Source organism: Bombyx mori, chromosome 28, assembly GCF_030269925.1.
Source record: "Bombyx mori chromosome 28, ASM3026992v2".
Taxonomy (NCBI): Eukaryota; Metazoa; Arthropoda; class Insecta; order Lepidoptera; family Bombycidae; genus Bombyx; species Bombyx mori.
Window position 1 is genome coordinate 800,474 of NC_085134.1, and position 22,500 is coordinate 822,973.

The window sequence follows — 22,500 nt, forward strand, 5'->3', positions numbered from 1 at the left end:
ACAATATGCTTATAACGTAAATTTAACTTTCAAAGAATTAAGTAACTTTTAAGGACATTGCAATTATTTTTCATTGGAACTATTAGCAAAACAGTACAACTAAAACAAGAAATAATTTGATTAAAATCTGTACCACTATATAAGTTCAATTACCTATATAAATATCAATGTCTTCATTACTTATATCTATACATATAATATTTCCACAAAACATGTGGTTTGAAATAAATATTTTCATTGGATAATAAAGCACAGCCAAAATTTGCGGTGGATTGGAACAAGGGTATGTCTACTGATTATCGTCTGATCGTGTTTCCTTAAAGATAAAATAGACCCTGCTTCCTTAAACCTTCAAAAAAACAATCTTCGTTATCTAAATCTAATCATATTCTTGTTAATTTTCCAATCAAAACTCCGTCTATTAAACCATCAAGAAAACACGACCGATCATCCCCACTCTACCTTTTAGGGGACAAACTTTGTACATAATTCGGGTCCATTTCATCGAGATCCTTCCCTTTAGTCTCCGGCACGCAACAGACCACAAAACACAATCCCCCCACACTAATTGATGCGTATAACCAGAATGCCCCATGGAGTCCTAGCGCCTGTTGGAAATCCACAAAGGTCTTGACTCCTACGAACGCGCACAGATAGCTAAAAGCTGTTGCCATTGCGCTCCCAAATGCCCGGTATTCGAGGGGAAATAATTCCCCGATTAACAACCATGATATAGGACTCATTCCTAGTGAGAAGGCAATTGTGAACACCAGAACGCATAAAAGCGGGATCCAATCGTTTTGACCATCGGTCTGATGGAACATAACGCTTTGTATTCTCTGGTTACGGTGGACCTCTTCATAGTAAGCGTAACTCCCGAAGCCGGCTAATGCCATTGACATCATCACAGAACTGAGTATTAACAGTGGCAGCCTACCCACAGTATCGATGAGCAGCCCAGAGAGACAAGAGGCCAGTAATTGGACAAAGGACACAGCAATGGCCGCTCCGTGTGGGTTCATACCTCCAAATGTCTTCCTGAAAATCGGTACAGCGTAGAACGAGAATGCATGGGCTCCAGACAGTCTTTGGAACATCATCAGACCGCAGGTCACAATGATGGGCCCAAGCAACCGATTCATGGTCCTAGCGTCAAGAGAACTAAACAATTGACCATTGGATATTTGGTGGCGTTGACTGAAATTCTTGCTAGCCAGCACGTTAGTACGAATCGTGGCTAGCTCCTGTGCAACATCTGAATCAGGACCTCGTAGCCATAGAAGACTTTTGTAAGCTTCTTCGTCTTTACCGATCAGAACAAGGTAGCTGGGGGTCTCCGGGATGTATAGAACTGTGCAAAAAAGTAGTAGGGGAGCAGCAGAAATGCACAGAGCTAATTGTTGCCAATCCAAATACGCTCCTATAGTGAAGCTAAAGAGTACTCCAAGATGGCCGACGATCTTCAAAACCGCGCTCAGACATCCTCTTATGTCAGGCACTGAGATTTCACTGATGTACACCTGTAATTAACGCAATACATAAATTTTAACAAAGAAGAAAACCAATTTGCACATAATTAGTATAACTATCATCTAATTTTTTTTTCCTAATTATGCTGATAGCTTTGAGAGACTATTTCAGCTTCGCCCTAACATGTAGGTGAGCTCACGGGGTCCAAGCCGGAGTGTTGCTAGCACTGGCCCAAGCAAGAGCAGCGTTTCGCAGAATCTACCATCGGATCGGAAACGCGACCCACTCAGAAGGTCCCGCGAGAAACTCAGTGAGCAAATCATCTATGCAGTCGTAGCTAGTAAATATGCTTACAAAGACTGGTGCGATGTTGATAAAGAAAAATGTGACCATATGAAAAGCACCAGTGTGGTTAGTGCGAGTTTTTTAATATTATTAGGTAGCTTAAAAGCTAACTCAAATATATATGGAGCTAGAACTTTTGCCTACGTTTGAACCACACAACATCTCCGCTCCACAAAAACCATCATTATTTAAGTCTGTAATATTTTATTGTACAAATATTTTTTATTTTATTTTATTATTTTTGTATGTACACACAAAAAAGAAGACATAGTACAGAGTAATAGGAAAATTGTGTACAAAAGCACTGCTTATTTCTTTAAGAAATCTCTTCCAGCAGACCTGCGAGAGGATTATGAGAATAATAATTAAAAGTGATGAGTGTGTGTAGAACAGCTAAAATAACAAATACAAAATGAGAATTATAGTAATGCATATACACATAGCAAATATTGTTAAACTTGAATTATTAATATCCATTGCACTATACAGTTTATCCATTTTTTATTATTATATGTATAGTTATGGCGTAATTGCTAAGTACGCTTATTGAAATGTTAAAGTTGGGAAAGTATTTCCCTGTCAAAACTGAATGGTCACCGTACAGATCGCTTCGGAAACATGCGGGCTCCGAAATTAGTTTCCAAAATTATTTGCCAAGGCAATTTCCCTTCTTCCGCCGAACAATAAGAAACAATTTCCGTTGTAGCGACTTCAGCGAAAATCCTGTCATATCAGCTAAGCTAATTTCGTATCTTGTTACAGAATTTAAGGTCTTGATTCGCTTGATTAATTTCTCGTAGAAAATTAGGGTAAGCCTGCTTAAGTTTAAATGAATGATTATCCTCGTGTATTATCTCGTCAGTGAATTGTTAAGTTGGATAAATTGGGACATCAGTGAGAGAATCGTGTGACAAAATTTCTGACGCAGGCTTTAACGACGCCGCGCCATTTGGCAAGCCTACACGGATTGGTTTCACCGTCCTGCCTATATATGTCGTGAGACACTTAAGGACTTCACTTTAAAAAAAAAATTAAAGATATGAGAAGAAGAAGTCGTCGTGGCCTAAACGATAAGACGTCCGGTGCATTCGTATTTAGCACAATACACCGCGGTGTTCAAATCCCGCAGGAAAGTACCAATTTTTCACGTTCACGATTGACTTCCACGGTGAAGGAATAGCATCGTGTAGTAAAAATCAAAACCCGCAAAATTATAATTACGCATTACTGGTGGTAGGACGTCTTGTGAGTCCGCACGCGCAGGTACCAACACCCTGCCTATTTCTGCCGTGAAGCAGTAATGCGTTTCGGTTTGAAGTGGGGGCAGCCGTTGTAACCATACTGAGACCTTAGAACTCATATCTCAAGGTAGGTGGCGACGTTTACGTTGTAAATGTCTATGGGCTCCGATAGCTACTAAACACCAGGTGGGCCGTGAGCTCGTCCATCCACCTAAGCAATTAAAAGAAATAAGGAGAGTATCCTTAATGAGTTTAGGTAACTGATTTAGACTAGACTAGGACGAATAATATCGGCACACGTACCTGAGATAGCATGGTTAGTATGGAGCAGCAAAACCCTCCCAGGAAGGCAGTAATGCACATCATCCTGACTGACGTAGCCAGTACTGTCAGCAACCAGGATAGACTGCAGGGCGCTGCTGCTAATGAGAGGACGCGGCGTCTCCCGTGCCTCATGGCGGCACCACCGGCCATTCCACCGAAGAGCGCCCCTTTAACCGGAGTAGAGTTCATTCATACTACCTGGTGCCACTGCGCTCATCCGCAGTGCGCTTCCAGAGGTCTTTTTTGCCACGTACCATCCAGCTATGGAATGAGCTCGCCTCCACGGTGTTTCCCGAGCGCTATAATAAGTCCTTCTTCAAACGAGGCTTGTGGAGAATACTTAACGGTACGGTACGGCATGGCTCTACCCCTGGCATTGCTGATGTCCATGGGTGACGGTAACCACTCAACAACGGGTGGGCCGTATGCTCGAGTGCCTGCCTACAAGGGCAATAAAAAAAGCGAGAAAATTGTTAAAGTAATTTTTGTCATAATATGTTTACTTATATTGCCCCTCCTTCTCTCTCCGTTTGAGCCTTCTAAAATTGTGTATGTAAAAAAGTATATCTAAGATTCCAAAGAAATTTATTTCAATCATATCGAGACGTGAAAAGCTCTTTGTTTTAAGCGACGTTTTTGCAACTTTACAAGAGGGCTATTTAAAGTTTAAAATTTGGAAAAAATATCTTTTTTTTTTATTGCCTAGATGTGTGGACGAGCTCACAGCCCACCTGGTGTTAAGTGGTTACTGGAGCCCATAGACATCTACAACGCAAATGCGCCACACACCTTGAGATATAAGCTCTAAGGTCTCAGTATAGTTACATCATAACAAAAAAACTTTTTCAGCTATTTCAATGAGGTAAACTTAATTGAAGTTCAATTAAAATCATTGAACTGTTGATGCTAATACCAAATAAAACGCACCTTTAATTATAATGATAAATGTCGCGTGTTAAGCGAAATATCACTTAAACCAAATAGCCTCTCACTTTTCGATTATGACAATACATTTTTAATTGTAAGCATTTGTGTAAATGTCGACTTTAATTTAAAATGATTTGTCAATTGTTTGATTCGGTTCACTTGAACTGTGACTCTTGTAACAGCGTTGGTGGTGTAATGGTCAGCATAGTTGCCTTCCAAGCAGTTGATCCGGGTTCGATTCCCGGCCAACGCACATATTTTTTTTTTCTTTTTTTTCTCGGCTTTCACATTTGCAATTCCATAGCTTACTGTGCACCGCTTATTATGTGATTTAGGAACTATTCCTAACTTTAACGGCCATCTGGTATAGTGGTAAGTGACATGGTCACTACACAAGGGGGTCGCGGATTCGAATCCCGCCAAGGGAAAATATTTGTATGATAAATATAAATATCTTTTCCAGGGTTATGGATGTATATTAAGTATATGTACGTGTATAGTAAAAATCTTACATTTATTTCCGTTATCTGGTATCTGTAACACAAGTTCTTTACGAACTTAACACGGGATCAATTAATTATTGTTAGTAAATATTTATTTATTTACTAGCTGACCCGGCAAACTTCGTAGTGCCTCAATAGATTAATAAAAGACTTAAGCTTTCGTATAAAATAAACTTAAAACAAACAAAAAGAATCCGTCCGACGGGGGACATATCAAAGGCGGACAAAATTGTTATTTTTATTTAATTCCGAGCATTTCCATATTTATCTACATTTTAACCTTCTTTGGACTTCTACAAATAATTCAAGACCCAAAATAAGCCAAATCGGTCCAGCCGTTCTCGAGTTTTAGCGAGACTAACGAACAGTAATTCATTTTTATATGTATAGATTTATTTATTTATTTATTTATTTATTTATTTACTTACCAAGAAACGACAGTGATGCTAGCCAGCTCGCCTGCTGGTCGGTCAACTGGAAATCCCTTCTGGTGGCATTGGCTCCAGGTCCTTGAAGAGAAGCGATGGCCGGAGAACTGTAGCCCTTACCGAGACCAGCTGAGAATGGCGCCAGAGACACAGCAAGGGCTGCCAAGACCTGAAAACAGATAAAGAGGTGCTTGCCTTCATGATTATCATTTTAACATTTTTAACTCGAACGAAACTGGTTTTTAAAAAACTATCTCTATATATAAAAATGAATTGCTGTTCGTTAGTCTCGTTAAAACTTGAGAACGGTTGGTTTGGCTAATTTTGGTCTTGAATTATTTGTGGAAGTCGAGAGAAGGTTTGAAGGTATGAAAATGCTCGAAATTAAATAAAAATAACAATTTTGTTTTTCCTTTGATGTGTCGCCCGTCGGACGGATTTTGTTTTGTTTTAAGTTTATTTTATACAAAAGTTAAGTCTTTTATTTATCGATTGAGGCACTACGAAGTCTGCCGGGTCAGCTAGATCCCTCAATGAGCATCCGAACAGAGCAGTTTCAGAAAGCGGAGACAAATTCTGCTCCAGTGGTGGGTGGCGCGGTGGTAAAATGAGTCTACCATATCACCACAATTGGAATAGAGCCTCACATATTGTATGGAATCAAAGAGAATCGCAAGAAAATATTTTGCTACTCATATTTTATTTACTTACAAGGATTTAAGAGTTAATAGGAAACACATCATCGAGATGACAAGATTCTTTTTCAAGGTTCAAACTATTCTCATGCCGATTTTCTCCAAAATCAATTCATTGGTCCTGGCACGATATCGCAACAGACAGACAGAGTTACTTTAAAATTATTAGTAGTATTATTTGTATAAGGTGTTAGAAATCCCAAATATATTTACAATACGATAAATATTGTGATATTATTATTTGTATATGGTGTTAAAAACCCCAAAATATATTTCAATTACGAAAAATATTGTGATATCCTGTACAATTGTGCTTCAAATTAATTCTTGTATATATACTTATATATACAAGAATTGCTATATATATAATCTGAATCTCGGAAACGGCTGCAACTATTTCCATAAAATTTAGTATACAGGGGATTTCGGGGGCGATAAATCGATCTAGCTACGATTTATTTTCAGAAAATGTTGTTTTATTCGTGTTTTCAATAATCAACTCTTCCCGACATCTATTGTCGAATAATAATACTATTTTCTGCTTTAAAGACACAAAAATATGGGGTTAAAAAAAAACCGGTCATCATCTATTTGACACTAACAACAGAAGTTTCGGAGTAGTATCGCTAACAAACAAACAAACAGAAAATAATTTTAGAAATCGTTGGCTTATTATCTGGTTTTCTTAAGTTACCCCCTTTTTTTATTACTTTTCATAATTGTACAGACATACCGGATTCTACTATTTTTTATATAAGGTCATATTAATGTAGGCTAAAAACTATCTACCAGTCCGCGCGTAATTGGAATATCCGCTAAAGCTGCCCGTGATTAGGTAGGGAATAGAAAAGATCTATGAAAAGAAATGACGACATAACGAAGCTTAACACAAACAAATTAGATTAAATGATGATCCTCCCAAAATTGCTTTTTTATCCGACTTTCTAATGAATTTCTCTTCCACGGTGTTTCCCGAGCGCTATGACATATTTTCCCCTAAGCGAGGTTTGCGGATACTGGGCTTTACCCCAGGGATTACTTACGTCCAGGAATTACGCTAACCACATATTACCAGCAGCGCCGTATGCAAAAATCATGATAGAGATAATAAATAAATTAATAAAAAACAAAAAATATAAGATTTTTATTTCTCAGTAAAAAAATATTTTTATTCCTTCTAGCTACTGATGGTACCCTGTTGGGAATCCGCACGGGTAGGTACCACCACCCCGCCTATTTCTGCCGTGAAGCAGTAATGCGTTTCGGTTTGAAGGGTGGAGCAGCCGTAATTATACTGAGACCTTAAAACTTATATCTCAAGGTGGGTGACGCATTTACGTTGTAGATGTATATGGGCTCCAGTAACCACTTAACATCAGGTGGGCTGTGAGTTCGTCCACCCAACTAAGCAATAAAAAAAAACTAAACGAATTATTTACCGATTTTAAGCTATGTAGTTCATTAAAAATCATCTGTAAATATGTCATGACATAATAAAATTACGAATTATTCGCGAAAATCCAATTACGCTTTTAATGTTATGATTTTGTAAAGGAATTCGCAATTGGTATTTATTTTCATTTGAGGTCATTTAGAGTCGGACACACACACACACACACACACACACACACACACACGCACACGCATACGCACACACACACACACACACACACACACGCACACGCATACGCACACACACACACACACACACACACACGCATACGCATACGCACACGCTCACGCACACTGTTCTCACGAAGCATCTTTAAAGTCTAAGAAACGATATAAACCAGACATCGTATCTTCTCTGCTTTGCAATCCTATCCTGGATGTCGCTTCGCAGATGTCTACAAAGATGAGACAAACGTTGTCACGCCTCATCGCGTTCCGTACGTGACGGCGAATACGTTTACGTGAAATGAAATTTGAAAGGTAAAATTTGGTAAACACTTTCACGTCGAATACACATTTTCGATACTTTGAAAGTTTATTGACATATCGGATAGGCTCGGCTGTTCGGTAAAAGTTTGATATTCGGAATCCAATCGACTTGTCTTTTAAGAATCACTAGACGATGACCGATTTCTTGATAACGCCATCTTGTTGTGTCTTTATTTATTTATTTATTTATTTATTTATTTAGACACACCAACAGCAATACACACAAAACATTCAAGCTTAAAATTAACATGTATAAAATTAAGTACTGGTATGTAAGCCAGTTACAGGCATGTACAGCAATCTCTTATAACACACTATGACATGTTACAGCAATTCTACAAACAGCGGAAAAATAGGCTAAATTTAAATGATAACAGTACGACAAAAAATTATATTTGAAAACAACATGAAAACAAGAGCTAACTACACACACTACTAACTTCACAGATTACTAAATAAAAAATAAATAAAAAAGTCGAGCGGTTAGTTGCAAAAATAGTATTATTATTCGCCAATTGATGTCGGGAAGAGTTGATTATTGAAAACACGAATAAAACAACATTTAGGTACTGAAAATAAATCGTAGCTAAAACGATTTATCGCCCCCGAAATCCCCTGTATACTAAATTTGATGAAAATCGTTGAAGCCGTTTCCGAGATTCAGATTATATACATTATATTAATATACAAGAATTGGTCTTTTAAAGTTATAAGATACTAGCGACCCGCCCTCGCTTCGCTTCGGAAACATTAAAACACACATGAAACCAAAAAAATTAAATAAAAAAATTAAATAAAAAAGTAGCCTATGTTCATCAGGGACAATGTCGGCTTCAAATGGAAAAAGAATTTTTCAAATCGGTCCAGTAGTTTCGGAGCCTATTCGAAACAAACAAACAAACAAATCTTTCCTCTTTATAATATTAGTATAGAAGATAAGATAAGATTTCTGGGATTGGGTAATCGATTTGAAAATTAGCTTTGACTGCTAAGCGAAATTATAGCTACTAAGGACGTAAACAAGGTATTTTAACACGAGACATAGGTCACGTCCCGCCTGCTGTGAAGTGGTTACCGCAGCCCAGAAACACTACAATATGATTAATGTCACTCATCTTTGGACAAAGCATCCATATCAGTCTTGTATAATAGATGGAAGATCAGCGCTGCAGTATCGATTGTTCGTTACTTTTATTGCTTAACCACTTAACACCCGGTGGGCTGTGAGCTCGTTCACGCCTCAAAGCAATAAAAAAAAAATTTACTAGTCCGCGATCTTTTTTTTTTGCTTAGATGGGTGGACGAGCTCACAGCCCACCTGGTGTTAAGTGGTCACTGGAGCATAGACATCTACAACGTAAATGCGCCACACACCTTGAGATATAAGTTCTAAGGTCTCAAGTATAGTTACAACAGCTGCCCCGCCCTTCAAACCGAAACACATTACTGCTTCACGGTAGAAATAGGCTTGTGAGGTTGTGTAGATCTTGTGAGGTTTAATACCTATCGGGTTATAGGCAAATCTAAAATCGCGGCCCGGGCTTGAAATAATAAGTAATATTATAAAAGCGAAAGTTTTTGAGGTCGGTTGGAAGTTTATTAGTCTTTTACATAAAAAATACTATACGAATCTGTATGATGTTTAAGGTAGATGGGAAAAGACTTCGGGGGCGCAGCCCAATACGTTGGTCCGACCAGATCCGCACTGCTCTTGATTCCACGTTTCACAACGCCCTCCACACCGCCAGAGACAAGAATGGATGGAGAAAGATCGTGCGTGCGAAGGTGATACAAAGGGTGGTCACGACCCTCAGCAATGAGGAATACGACGCAAGGAGGATGATGTTCGAACATAGATTATTTATAATCTAGATTATACCACAGAGTGGTTTTCATGAAGGTAAATAACTTGAATCGATTACTTTTGCTATAATCTGTCCGACGGAGGTTTCTTGTCCGTGATTCTACGTACCAATGGATTTACTAATCGACTAGTTGGTGTATCAACTGTGCAGCAACTTCACAGAAGGAGATTGCCACAAGCAACTTTGATTTCGGGAGGATGCGTTGCTCCAACATTTTTGAGTAAAAAATTTAACTCGATTCAATCTCGGGTCGCATCAATCATTAGATGAGTATTTAGAATGTTGTGTATTCGACAAAAAATAAGCTCTTAATTTTCTCATAAAAGCTCTGAAACAGAAACGAGGTTACGGCGCAAGGGTTAACTTTCAGGGCTCGCCGGCCAATAAGCTTCACTCGTTAGCTCGCCCTAATGAGATCTCGAACAGTGCCGTGGATTAACGAAACATATTTGTGGATATGTCGAGATATATTTTTACTGTTGGTAGGACCTCTTGTGAGTCCGCACGGGTAGGTACCAGTACCCTGCCTATTTCTGCTGTGAAGCAGTAATGCGTGTTGGTTTGAAGGGTGGAGTAGCCGTTGTAACTATACGGAGACTTTAGAACTCATATCTCTAGAGATATGACTAGAGTAGATGTCTATGGGCTCCGGTAACCACTTAAGACCAGGTGGCCTGTGAGCACGCCCACTCATGTATGCAATAAATAAAAAACTGAACAGATCTTTGGTCAGTGCTCAGTGCTTTATTCAATTTTTTTTATTGCCCTTGTAGGCAGACGAGCGTACGGCCCACCTGATGGTGAGTAGTTACCGTCGCCCATGGAATTCAGCAATGCCAGGGGCAGAGCCAAGCCGCTGCCTACCGCTAAACACCGCTACCGCCTCATACTCACTTTATATAGTTTGATAAATGTTACGTGTTACCCGTATTGGTAGAGAGGCAAGCCCTGTACCTAGTATTTCTTGCCGATTCTACTGTGAGAAAACTGCATTCCGAATCGTTAAAAAAGTTTTTACGATATTAAAGTGCTTTTAACAACCACTTAGGATTAAAACACTGATTTATTTGCGTTTTTATTCATTAAGTCAGATTTATAACTAAGGCGTTAAACAAAAACCTAATTATGAGTTCAAATTAAAAGATAGGGAGTATTGTCATGTATTTGAGTTTCCGAGCTCACGTTTTGCTGCTTGTCACAGCGTTCAATAAGCGCTGTCACTCGATATTTTTAAATCCATTGCATTCATTTAAGAAAGTTATCGAAAAAATCGTTATGCCACATCCACAATTTTGATGATCCACGTGCAATGACGTAAGCTTACACGAGGAAGACACATTCCAGCGTATTATGTTTTTATTAGCACACAAGAAATGTTGTATTACTTTTTGTAATGTCCCGTAGCTTGGTACTTGGACATTTGGTTTAGCTTCAGACCTCGTTACATTAATGTTAACATGTTCTCATGTTACAGATATAAATGCAACTCTGGTGCTAATTCTCTTGTATAAGAAATTTTTAATACTATATACAGATTTTTTTGTCTACCTCTTAGATGTTGGTTAGAGCTCACGGCCCACCTGGTGTTAACTGGTTATTTTTTTATTGCCCTTGTAGGCAGACGAGCATACGGCCCACCTGATGGTAAGTGGTTACCGTCGCCCATGGACTTCAGCAATGTCAGGGCCAGAGCCAAGCTGCTGCCTACCGCTTAATACTCTCCACAAGCCTCCATGCTGTACTGCTTCATGGCAGAAACAGGCAGGGCGCTGATACCTACCCATGCGGACTCACAAGAGGTCCCACCAGTCTGTCTGTAGCTATTTTGGATTCGTCGTGACTGGTGTGCGAATTCCCGGAGCTTAGCCTGAAAGACCTTGCTAGCATCTGCCCTAGGAAGAGCAATACTTCGCTGAATCTACAACCAGACTAGAATCGCGATCCATTTATTTAGAAGATCCGGCGAGAAACTCAATGGGCTTATGTTGCACGTCCAACCATTCGTCACGTCTGACGAGAACGGTGATCGGTCCCGAGAATAGCTAAAACCTTATTTTTTTCTGTCTTATCTGATTATCTAGAAAGACCGTATCAGCGTAACCTTAACTAGTAGGTGAGCTCACGGGGCTCAAACCGGAGTGATGCTACCACTGACCCTAGCAAGAGCAGTGCTTCGCAGAATCTACCACCGGATCGGAAACGCGACCCACTCTGAAGATCCGGCGAGAAACTCACTGGGCTAAAACCTAAAAGCACCGATAGTAAATCGCGAGGATCCTATGGCTATGTCTATTGGAAATAGTAGTACAGCTCTAGAGCTGTATTACTATTTCCATTCCAAAGCCATTAAAATTTGGAGCTCACATCTCAAAGGGTTAAAATATAAACTGTGAATTCAAACGTTTTGAAAATCCCTCCTGAATTGATCACGTCAAATTTGACCACAGTTCGGTTAATTCACACCTTCCTTACGGCCCACCAAGTGTTATTTGGTTACAGGGCCGACTGTTTTCTTCGTCCACCTTGAAACATGATATTTTTACGCCGAACGAAGGCTAGAATGCTCCAGAAGTACAACGCCATCTATTGTCAGATAGCGGAAACACAAATCGAAGGTACTCGACTTGTGAGGAATTTTCTCGACGATGCTAGGGATGTCGTATCGACTATAAAAGCGTTGCAGAATTGGCACGCAGCTAGCTAGTAATCGGAACTACTCGAAGCGAAACAGCGAACGGATCACCTGTAGCAAAGCGGAAGAAGTGAATTGAGTATTTTAAAGTGTTTTTATTATTCTAAGTGCAAATATAGTTGTAAGTTTATACTTCGGTAGAATTTTATTTATCCCGAACCCCAGCGCGTAACAATATCGTACTCAATTGTGTAGTATAACGGCTGTGCCACTTATCAAACCGGGACATTCGACCACTTCGCGGAAGAAGTAGGCGGGCTAGTGGTTTGTGCGGACTCACATTGGGTTCTACAATCAGTAAAAAGACATAGGCTGGAGATTCCGATAATATAACACAGCGAAACACCCGACTCCTCTCGTGAAACGATGCAGAATATACGCAATGATTAATAGAGTCCAGTCAATGGCAGATTATTAATTAAGTCGAACACGAACCGTGGTCAAATTTGGGGTGAATCAAACTCGGAGGGATTTTCAAAACGTTTGGAGCTTGAAGGTATTTTTGATACTACGGATACTTTACTATAAAAGACGGGGTAGACTTGAGGTCGTATTTAAGTCGTTATATTGCCGGTGGGATTCCCGATCCATTAACGGTGCTTTTAGGCACCACAATCACCGGTCACCGTCCTCATCGAACCCGTCGCTTGCGACGAAGGGCTCGACGAGCGAATTAACCGATGGACACAGCCCACTGAGTTTCTCGTCGGATCTTCTCAGTGGGTCGCGTTTCCGATCCGGCCGTAGATTCTGCGAAGCAATGCTCTTGTTAAGGTCAGTGTTAGCATCACTCCGGTTTGAGCCTCGTGAGCTCACCTACACACATTAGGGTGAAGCTGAAATAGCCACTCAAGGCTCTCAAGCATAGGTAGGAAAAAAGAAGAAAAAAGTGGGATTTGAACACCGATGCATCGCTACATTTGAATGCACCGGGAGTCTTATCCTTTAGGCCACGACGACTTCATTTCTTCATGAGTTTCGGTTACCAAGGCTGAGAAAACTGGCGTAGTTTAAATTGAAACTGAAACCTCATGCCTTAAGGTTGAGCATTCGTGTTCTGAGTTCGTTCTTCAGTGAACAGAATAAAAAAAAGTTATTAAGGCCAATATTCACGGTACAGTTGTTTAGCATAATGCTAAATATTACATTATGTTTCTAGAGAGTGGCGTAGCATGGCTTCAGTTAGTGAATGCTGTTCAATCTTTCGCAATTTATAAGTAACGCGGTACCTTAAAAAGTAAAAAGAAATAATTTGATATGTTAGGTTAATATTAATTTAGTGATCGGAATTTGTCAGTATATTACTGTTACGCGCTGGGGTTCGGGATAAATAATTGTTCCATCAACAACTAAAAATACAACACTTAGAACACTTCACAAACACTTTAAAATTCTCGATTCGCTCCTTCCGTTTGCTTACAAGTGATCCGTTCGCTGTTTCGCTTCGAGTATTTCCGAATTCCGATTACTAACTAACTGCGTGCCATCTCTGCAACGCTTTTATAGTCGAGACGAAATCCCTAGAATCGTCGAGAATATTCCACAAAAGTATAGTACTTTGTGTTTCCGCTATCTGACAATAGATGGCGTTGTACTTCTCGAGCGTTCTAGATGCTACGAGATCCTTCGATATTCGTTCGACTATTCGGCGATAGATGACGTTACTCTTACCGGCGTAACATTACCAAAGTAGGTATGGGAAGGTTCTTGAAAGTTTAGACGGATTGAAATTATGCGCTCTCGTCATTTTCTATTTTAAATTGGCTCATTGGAGATCAAGGTCGAGTGACAATGTTCTTGGCTATTCATGCCAGAGCATGTGACTGGTTCGCGGCAGAAACGTACAGACGGCATCGGATATTTGGGCCGGTATTTCCAAATATATTATTATACTAGCGACCCGCTCTCGCTTCGCTTCGGAACCTGTAATTTATTATTGATGTTATTATACGTATAGACCTTCCTCTTCAATCACTCTATCTATTAAAAAAACCGCATTAAAATCCGTTGCGTAGTTTTAAAGATTTAAGTATACATAGGGATATAGGGACAGAGAAAGCGACTTTGTTTTATACTATGTAGTGATTAACACGGTGCTATTTCGTCATTGTGGAAGTCGGACGTGATCATACTAGTACTATCATACCGGCCGTCTTACCTATTAGATTATTCGTCTTTCGATATATTAATATGCTTTGATTTTAGTATTTTTTTAGATCTTTATTGTCACGTACCATCCGGCTTTGGAATGAGCTCCCCTCCACGGTGTTTCCCGAGCGCTATGACATATCTTTCTTCAAATGAGGCTAGTGGAGAGTAGTACTTAATGGTAGTCAGCGACTTGGCTCTGCCCCTAGCATTGCTGAAGTCCATGGGCGACGGTAACCACTCACCATCAGGTGGGCCGTATGCCCGACTGCCAACAAAGGCAATAAAGAAAAAATTGTTTGATTCTAGTTAGCCTGCCTATTTCCAAGGCATAGCAGTACTGCGTGCAAGTTTCAAAGCTATATGTATTTACTATACTGATACCTTAGAACTCATATCTCAGGGTGGGTGGCGACATTTACGTTATATATGTCTATGGGCTCCAGTAACTATTTAACACCAGGTGGGCTGTAAACTCTGGGTGGACGAGCTGAAAGCAATTAAAATAAAATAAAAAAAATTGTGCATATCTTCTATCTTCTATATATATAAAAATGAATTGCTGTTCGTTAGTCTCGCTAAAACTCGAGAACGGCTGGACCGATTTGACTAATTTTGGTCTTGAATTATTTGTGGAACTCCAGAGAAGGTTTAAAAAGGCTTAGATAAATATGAAAATGCTCGTAATTAAATAAAATTAACAATTTTGTTTTTCCTTTAATGTGTCCCCCAAAAGTTTAGGTCTTTTATTTATCGATTGAGGCACTACGAAGTCTGTCGGGTTAGCTAGTAATAAATAAATATTTTAGAGCGACGTGGTAGATACCACCACCCTGCCTATTTCAGCCGTGAAGCAGTAATGCGTTTCGGTTTGAAGGGTGGGGCAGCCGTTGTAACTATACTGAGACCTTAGAACTTATATCTCAAGATGGGTGGCGCATTTACGTTGTAGATGTCTATGGGCTCCAGTAACCACTTAACACCAGGTGGGCTGTGAGTTCGTCCACCCATCTAAGCAATAAAAAAAAAACCTGGTGTTAACTGTTTACCGGAGCCCATAGACATTTATAACGTAAATGCGCCACCCACTTTGAGATATAAGTTCTAAGGTCTCAGTATAGTTGCAACGGCTGCTCTACCCTTCAAACCGAAACACATTACTATTTCACGACAGTAATAGGCAGGGTGGTGGTACCTAACCATGCGGACTCACAAGAGGTCCTTAATTGTGCATATTCTCAATAAATACTTTAGAACGACGTGAACAGACTTCGTAATAACGTTAATATACAGCGTGTTCATTATATCGATCATTGTCTGCCGAACAATGCCTCGGGATATGAAAGGTAAATATTATGAAGTCGAACGTGTGTGTGCTTTTGTTCAGCGCCTCAAAAATTTATTATCGAACACATTTCAACTATATCGAGGCAACAACATTTTTTTAGTAGAATTTTCATTGGAGATTTGAAAACTGTTCTGCGTTTTGTATTGAACTTATCGCACCCTTGCATTAGACGCCTTCAGGTCTAACACTAGGAGCAGGCTTAGGGACCCCGGTAACGGTACGACGAGTAACCTAACCCATGCATCAGCCCGCTGAGTTTCTCGCCGGATCTTCTCAGCGGGTCGCGATTCGCAGTAGTAGATTCATTCGCGAAGCAATTGCTCTTGAGTTCTTAGGTCTCATTTGGAGGCGCTCGGGCAGCTGTTAGCAAATCCCGGCCCTCCTGGCTGAGCCTTTGCTCGCCCACTTGTCCTGGTGAAGTTGGAAAGGCCTCTGGGTCACCAATACTCCCGCATTCATAAAAAATATTTTAGAGTTGAAGTGTCTTCATCAAGAGTCCCCGGATTCACTCACACAGGCAGGTGCTTTTAGGACCCTCAGCACCGGTCACCTTCCTCGTCGAACTCGTCGATTACGACGAAGAGTTCGACGAGCGAACTAACCCATAGACACAGCCCAATCAGTTTCTCACCAGGATCTTCTCAGAGGATCGTGATTCCTGTTCGGTGGTATATTCTGCGAAGCACTGCTCTTGCTAGGGCTAGTTAGCAAATTCTCTCAGGTTGAGTCCGTGAGCTCACCTACCGTAGCTGGAATAGCCTTGCTTTTAAATGCTAATCTTGCTGCTAAGTGCTGAGATAGGCGGATGAACTCAGAGCTTTACTGGTGGTAGGACCTCTTGTGAGTCCGCACGGGTAGGTACCACCACCCTACCTATTTCTGCCGTGAAGCACTAATGCGTTTCGGTTTGAAGGGTGGGGCAGCCGTTGTGACTATACTGAGACCTCAGAACTATATCTCAAGGTGTGTGGCGCATTTACGTTGTAGATGTCTATGGGCTCCAGTAACCACTTAACATCAGGTGGGCTGTGAGCTCGTCCACTCACCTAAGCAATAAAAAAAAAAAAGTGTGTGTGTCCGCTCCGACGCACGACTGGAGTTTACTGGATATAAATATAAATTTGTGTCAGTTGAATACAGTAAAATATGGAAGTTACGTATTCTAGTGAGAATGATCCGGGAGTTGCGGAACACGTGGATGCGGTAATTAAGTAAGTCTATATAATTCACTTTTACAATTAATATATAAGTTGTCCATTCACTGATAGAAGGAATTGTTTATATTTAATAAGCTTTATTAATAAATGATTTGTAGCGGGTTATATTCGGGTATCAACCCACTAACAGTTGATATGTTCAGGAATCGAACCCGAACGGCGTCCGGCCACAAGCAAAACGATGTCGGTAAATTAAACGAAACAATACGAGAAATAGTTCTATATTACGACAACACGATACACTACAGATTATTAACAAATTAACGAGACACAAAACAAACGACTAACAAATATATGAAAATACAATAATGAGAGAAACGCGCGATCAGTACGAGGCTTTGTGGCGGACTGCCGGCGCAGCAGCCCGGCGTCACCTGCGATAACGCGGCCGCGCGTTGGCTCCTGATTGGCGCGCGCACGCATCACGCAATCAGGAGCCAATCAGGCGCATAACGCATTTCGTGTGACATGCTATACTCTCTAGTACGATTTTGGTCCCCATAATTTTCATACCCCGGGCCTATATATGTAAATCGATTCTTAAGGAGTAAACTCCAAAAAAAAAAAAAGCTCACCTGGTGTTAAGTTATTACCGGTGCCCATAGACATAAGCAACGTAAATGCCGTCACCCACCTTGAGACATGAGCTCTAGCCTCAATTGTTATAATCCAATAACTGCCTCATACTTCAAACTGAAAAATTTTCTCACTCTCTCTCTCAAAAGGCTCACAGTCGGGATCTATAGATTTGAAAGAAAAAAATACATGGAACGTATTCTTTAATGTTACGCTGAAATATTCCAATTAAACGGTTCTCGTGTGTATTTCCAAAAGGCCATATCGAGGGGATCGACATTTCAAGTAATTTTTTTTGAGAAAATACCGTATACAAAAAAACTTCTTTAGCTATTCGAGTGGAGTAAGCTTCATTGAAGTTCAATTAAAAATATCGAACTATTAATGCTAATGCCAAATAAAACGCATCTTTAATTGCAAAGATAAATGTTGCGTGTTAAGCGAAATATCACTTAAACCAAATAGCCTCTCACTTTTAGATTATGACAATACATTTTTAATTGTAAACATTTTGTCTAAATATCGACTTTAATTTAAAATGATTTGTCAATTGTTTGATCGGGTTCACTTGAACTGTGACTCTTGTAACAGCGTTGGTGGTGTAATGGTCAGCATAGTTGCCTTCCAAGCAGTTGATCCGGGTTCGATTCCCGGCCAACGCACATTTCTTTTTTTTTTTTTTTTTTTTAAATCAAATTCAAATTCAAAATCATTTATTTCAACTTAGATGTCAGTATAATACAATTGTTGAATGTAAAAATATAAATAACAATGTTAACTCTACCACCGGTTCCAAAAAGAGCCACAGTCCTGAGAAGAACCGGCGAAACAAACTCAACGGGCTTTTTTTTGTTTTTTCTCAAATATTTTCTTCTTTTTTTTAAATAAGTAACAATATTTGCAATAAATGAAAAAACAAGTCAAAAAATACAATTACAAAATAATAATAATAATGAAATCGAATATCCTTTCAACCCTCGATATATACAACGCACGCTTAGTCTTGACAAACTGTATTGGATACAGTTACGATTGACAGATTGACAGCACGCATTATTCAAATTCAATATAACGACGGCTAAACTTAATTTTCGCTTAAGCGAATTCCTTGTCAGTCGATATGCGATGGAGACGGATGAGCATCGATTGAAAAATACCAGCGCGTGACGTCACTACTTTTGAAAGGCTGACAACGGCAATCGATGTCAAAAGATTCCCATTCGTTGGCTGTAAGGGTAAACTCCTAACTCTTAAACGTTTTTTTTTTATTGCTTAGATGGGTGGACGAGCTCACAGCCCACCTGGTGTTAAGTGGTTACTGGAGCCCATAGACATCTACAACGTAGGCGCGCCACCCACCTTGTGATATAAGTTCTAAGGTCTCAGTATAGATACAACGGCTGCCCCACCTTTCAAACCGAAACGCATTACTGCTTCACGGCAGAAATAGGTAGGGCTGTGGTACCTATCCGCGCGGACTCACAAGTGGTTCTACCACCAGTATTCTAAAGGTCGTGGCCTAAAGGATAAGACGTCCGGTGCATTCGTATTAAAGCGATGCACCGGTGTTCGAATCCCGCAGGCGGGTACCAATTTTTCTAATGAAATACGTACTTAACAAATGTTCACGATTGACTTCCACGGTGAAGGAAAAACATCGTGTAATAAAAATCAAACCCGCAAAATTATAATTTGCGTAATTACTGGTGGTAGGACCTCTTGTGAGTCCGCGCGGATAGGTACCACAGCCCTGCCTATATCTGCCGTGAATCAGTAATGCGTTTCGGTCTGAAGGGTAGGGCAGCCGTTGTAACTATACTGAGACCTTAGAATTTATATCTCAAGGTGGGTGGCGCATTTACGTTGTGGATGTTTATGGGCTCCAGTAACCACTTAACACTAAAAAATGAAGTAAATAATAAACGTATATAGATGAGATTTTGAATCATCTTGAGCTACAGACAGACTCTTGAACAAGTAACTTATATACTAAATGTTGCCAAAAATAATTGGCTACCCACATTAGAGCAATTTCTGTGGATAATAGGCTTTTAGCCGTTCCTAAGGATTCAAGTAGCAACTTGAGTGGCTATACGGAGTGTTACATGTTGTTCCACTAGCCTTTTATTGTTTTAGTTTGAATCTCGGTATAATGATAAAAAAATATTATTATGTGTGTGTAATATTAATGTACATAGCACGTATTCAAACAAATTAAATGATGAAAGAATCTATACTAATATTATAAAGCTGAAGAGTTTGTTTGTTTGAACGCGCTAATCTCAAGAACCATTGATCCGATTTGAAAAATTCTTTCAGTGTTAGATAGCCCATTTATTGAGGAATGCTATAGGCTATATAACATCACGCTAAGATAAGAGCATTAATAAAGAATATTTCAAAATCCGGGCTTAAACAGCTCCTTAGCATTCTATACTTCAAAAATATTTTATTTCTACGTAAATGAAGTGGGGGGTAAAATTTAGCGTTATGCCAAAGTAACTATTCCACGCGGACGGAGTCGCGGGTAAAAGCTAGTAGCTGTATAAAATTCAAACTGGTAGAGTATTTATTTTCGTCAATACGTTATTAACTTAGAAGAATTATTGGCGTCTGTCATAGAAGCTGTGTCCTGGGAGAGTCACATGACTCGATGCAAGTAGACCACGTATCATTTCTGACGAAAAACTTATCCAATAGCTTCGAAATAATGAGACTCATTCAAAGTGTTGGAAAGAACGATTTCTATGATAATTGTTTTTTATTCTACCTTAATTTATATGAAATTGTATCTATCTGTATATATGCCTGTGGTCCTTTTTTCTGTCTACGAACATTTTATGTCAAGACCATATAGTATTATCAATAACTAGCTGTACCCGTCCGCTTCGCTGGGCATTTAAAATTAACATTATTATTTCTCACCCCCACAAAGATTCTCATCATTAACGCCCCTTAACTGGTGTAGGGAGTCCAACACTCATATAAATATTAGCCTATCCATTAAGTACATGTATTTTCTACACGGAAACCAAGTTTCAAGTCAATCGGATGGATTGTTCAGTAGTTATAACGGAACATTCGTAAAAACCACTGTACATTTATATATTAGTATAGATTGATTAGCATTTTCAGTTAAGTCATTTTCGATCAAACTGTGCTATTTAACTAGAATCAAATACAAACCTGCGGTAAATGCCTAGTCTTCCTGACTGCGACATTTTCGTTCCTGGGCTGGTCCGATAAACACTTCCCGTTTGGCACCACTCTCGTCGGCTCCAACGCGCTTATCTTTTCCTCTGCATCTTTCAACGGCCTAGATATAGGAATGTTATGCTTCTCGAAATATCCACTCTGAATCATTTGGTCTAGAGACACTTCGAGTTCGCGCACTGGGACGATTTTCCGGCCTACGATCGGGTCGTCTACGATCATTTTACGATTGCAGCCGGAAACTTCGGAGAACTTAACGTTCTTCTTTGGTTCGTCGGGTTTCTTCGGGCGTGTTCGGCCGCGCTCGGGCGGGTCCGTGGTCCAATACCGAGCGTTCTTTTCGAAACGTAACGGCTTGCAGACCGCCACGTTCTTGGGCTTTGAATTTCGTATTTCGCTCACGACCTCTCTCGGCCTTTTCCGGTAATACTCGGCATTCCTCCTCTCGTTATGGATTCGAAAATCGTAATTGTCTTTCCTGTTTCTTCGTCTTTCGTCGTAATCGAAGTAGTTTCGGGGTAGGGAATTGTATTTAACGTCATACGAAGTCGGCAGGTTTAGGTACTCCGGTCTGATTGGCCTGAACAGGGACAGCCGGCCCTGCGCCTCGTCGAAGTCCGAGTATATGTCTTCGTAGACGTACCCGTTGGTACGTTTCGGTCTGTAGTAGCGCGGCGGCTTTTGTTCCTGCCGATTCCTGTTCGATTCCCGATCGTGTAGCTCGAATCTTTGACGATAGTATTCGGAGTCGTAATCAGGCTTCCTCTCGTAAAGGAGACGCTCCCTCGAGCCCGCCATTATCCATTTATTCGATGTTCTTTTTCGTGGTCTGCGAAAGAGGTATTGAGTGTTAATGAACGGTGATTTGGTCTGGTCAAAGGTCTCGATAGGGTTGAAGTTTTTTAAACTGAGATACGATAAGGTCTATGGTCAAAATATGATCAAAAGGTTTATTAATTGATCGATTTAATGTTTTGATAATGGTGTTACTTGTGCGAAAATGTGTTTCCAAAGAATTCTTAAATGAAGGGGATATTTTTTAGTAACCCTTGCTTTAAATTTTCAAAATTCCTTCCATATTTTGTACGGTTAAAGAAGGTATTTCACCCTTCTATCGGAAAAGCATGACTTTCGCGACAGAAATAGGCAGGTTCGTGGTACTCCTGTGGTTTCATTGGTTCTACCACGAGTAAGGAAATGGGCATGATAAAGTTTGTGCATAAACTTTTAGAAAAAACAACGATGATTCAGTAGGTCAGTGCTCATTAAAATACACTGATTGTAATTGATGTAAACATTGCCAAGATCACTAACAGTGCCTGTTGATGTTATTATAACAACTTTGCCGAGAGGCATTCATGAGCCCTCGTACTTGTAAACAAAGCGGCAGTAATTTAGAAAATTTCACTAATTATTAAAATATTTGTCCATTACAACAAAATGTAATCCCTTCGGGCTTCTACAATGTGACGTTCAGCAGTCAAGACGAGAATAGGGTGGGGAAATGCACAAAAATTATTTATCGATAATTTTCTGGATTTCTTGATTAGTGATTCAAAAATTTTAA

At 39.9% G+C, this 22,500-nt stretch overlaps 1 protein-coding gene and 2 non-coding genes across 3 annotated transcripts; 2 read left to right on the forward strand and 1 right to left on the reverse strand.

Moving 5' to 3' along the window:
• Window positions 1-458: 458 nt before the first annotated feature.
• On the reverse strand, window positions 459-21,756 carry LOC101740162 (facilitated trehalose transporter Tret1). The gene is made up of 4 exons (XM_004933533.5): window positions 20,907-21,756; window positions 5,239-5,407; window positions 3,360-3,547; window positions 459-1,520 (listed from the first exon to the last, which is right to left on the reverse strand). The coding sequence occupies exons 1-4, from the start codon at window positions 21,729-21,731 to the stop codon at window positions 459-461; spliced, it is 2,244 nt and encodes a 747-aa protein (XP_004933590.3). The 5' UTR covers window positions 21,732-21,756.
• TRNAG-UCC (transfer RNA glycine (anticodon UCC)) lies at window positions 4,489-4,560 on the forward strand. Its single transcript has one exon. It is a non-coding gene; the product is annotated as a tRNA-Gly (tRNA).
• Window positions 18,311-18,382, forward strand: TRNAG-UCC (transfer RNA glycine (anticodon UCC)). Its single transcript has one exon. It is a non-coding gene; the product is annotated as a tRNA-Gly (tRNA).
• Window positions 21,757-22,500: the final 744 nt, after the last annotated feature.

Bases quoted from the DNA above. Each gene is read 5' to 3' on its own strand.
- LOC101740162 (XM_004933533.5), bottom strand. From the start codon at position 21,731: ATGGCGGGCTCGAGGGAGCGTCTCCTTTACGAGAGGAAGCCTGATTAC. The intron at 5,408-20,906 runs GTTTGTATTTGA...ATCTGTTTTCAG, and splicing joins AGACTAGGCATTTACCGCAG to GTCTTGGCAGCCCTTGCTGT. The intron at 3,548-5,238 runs GTAAGTAAATAA...CTCCGGTTAAAG, and splicing joins AGCATCACTGTCGTTTCTTG to GGGCGCTCTTCGGTGGAATG.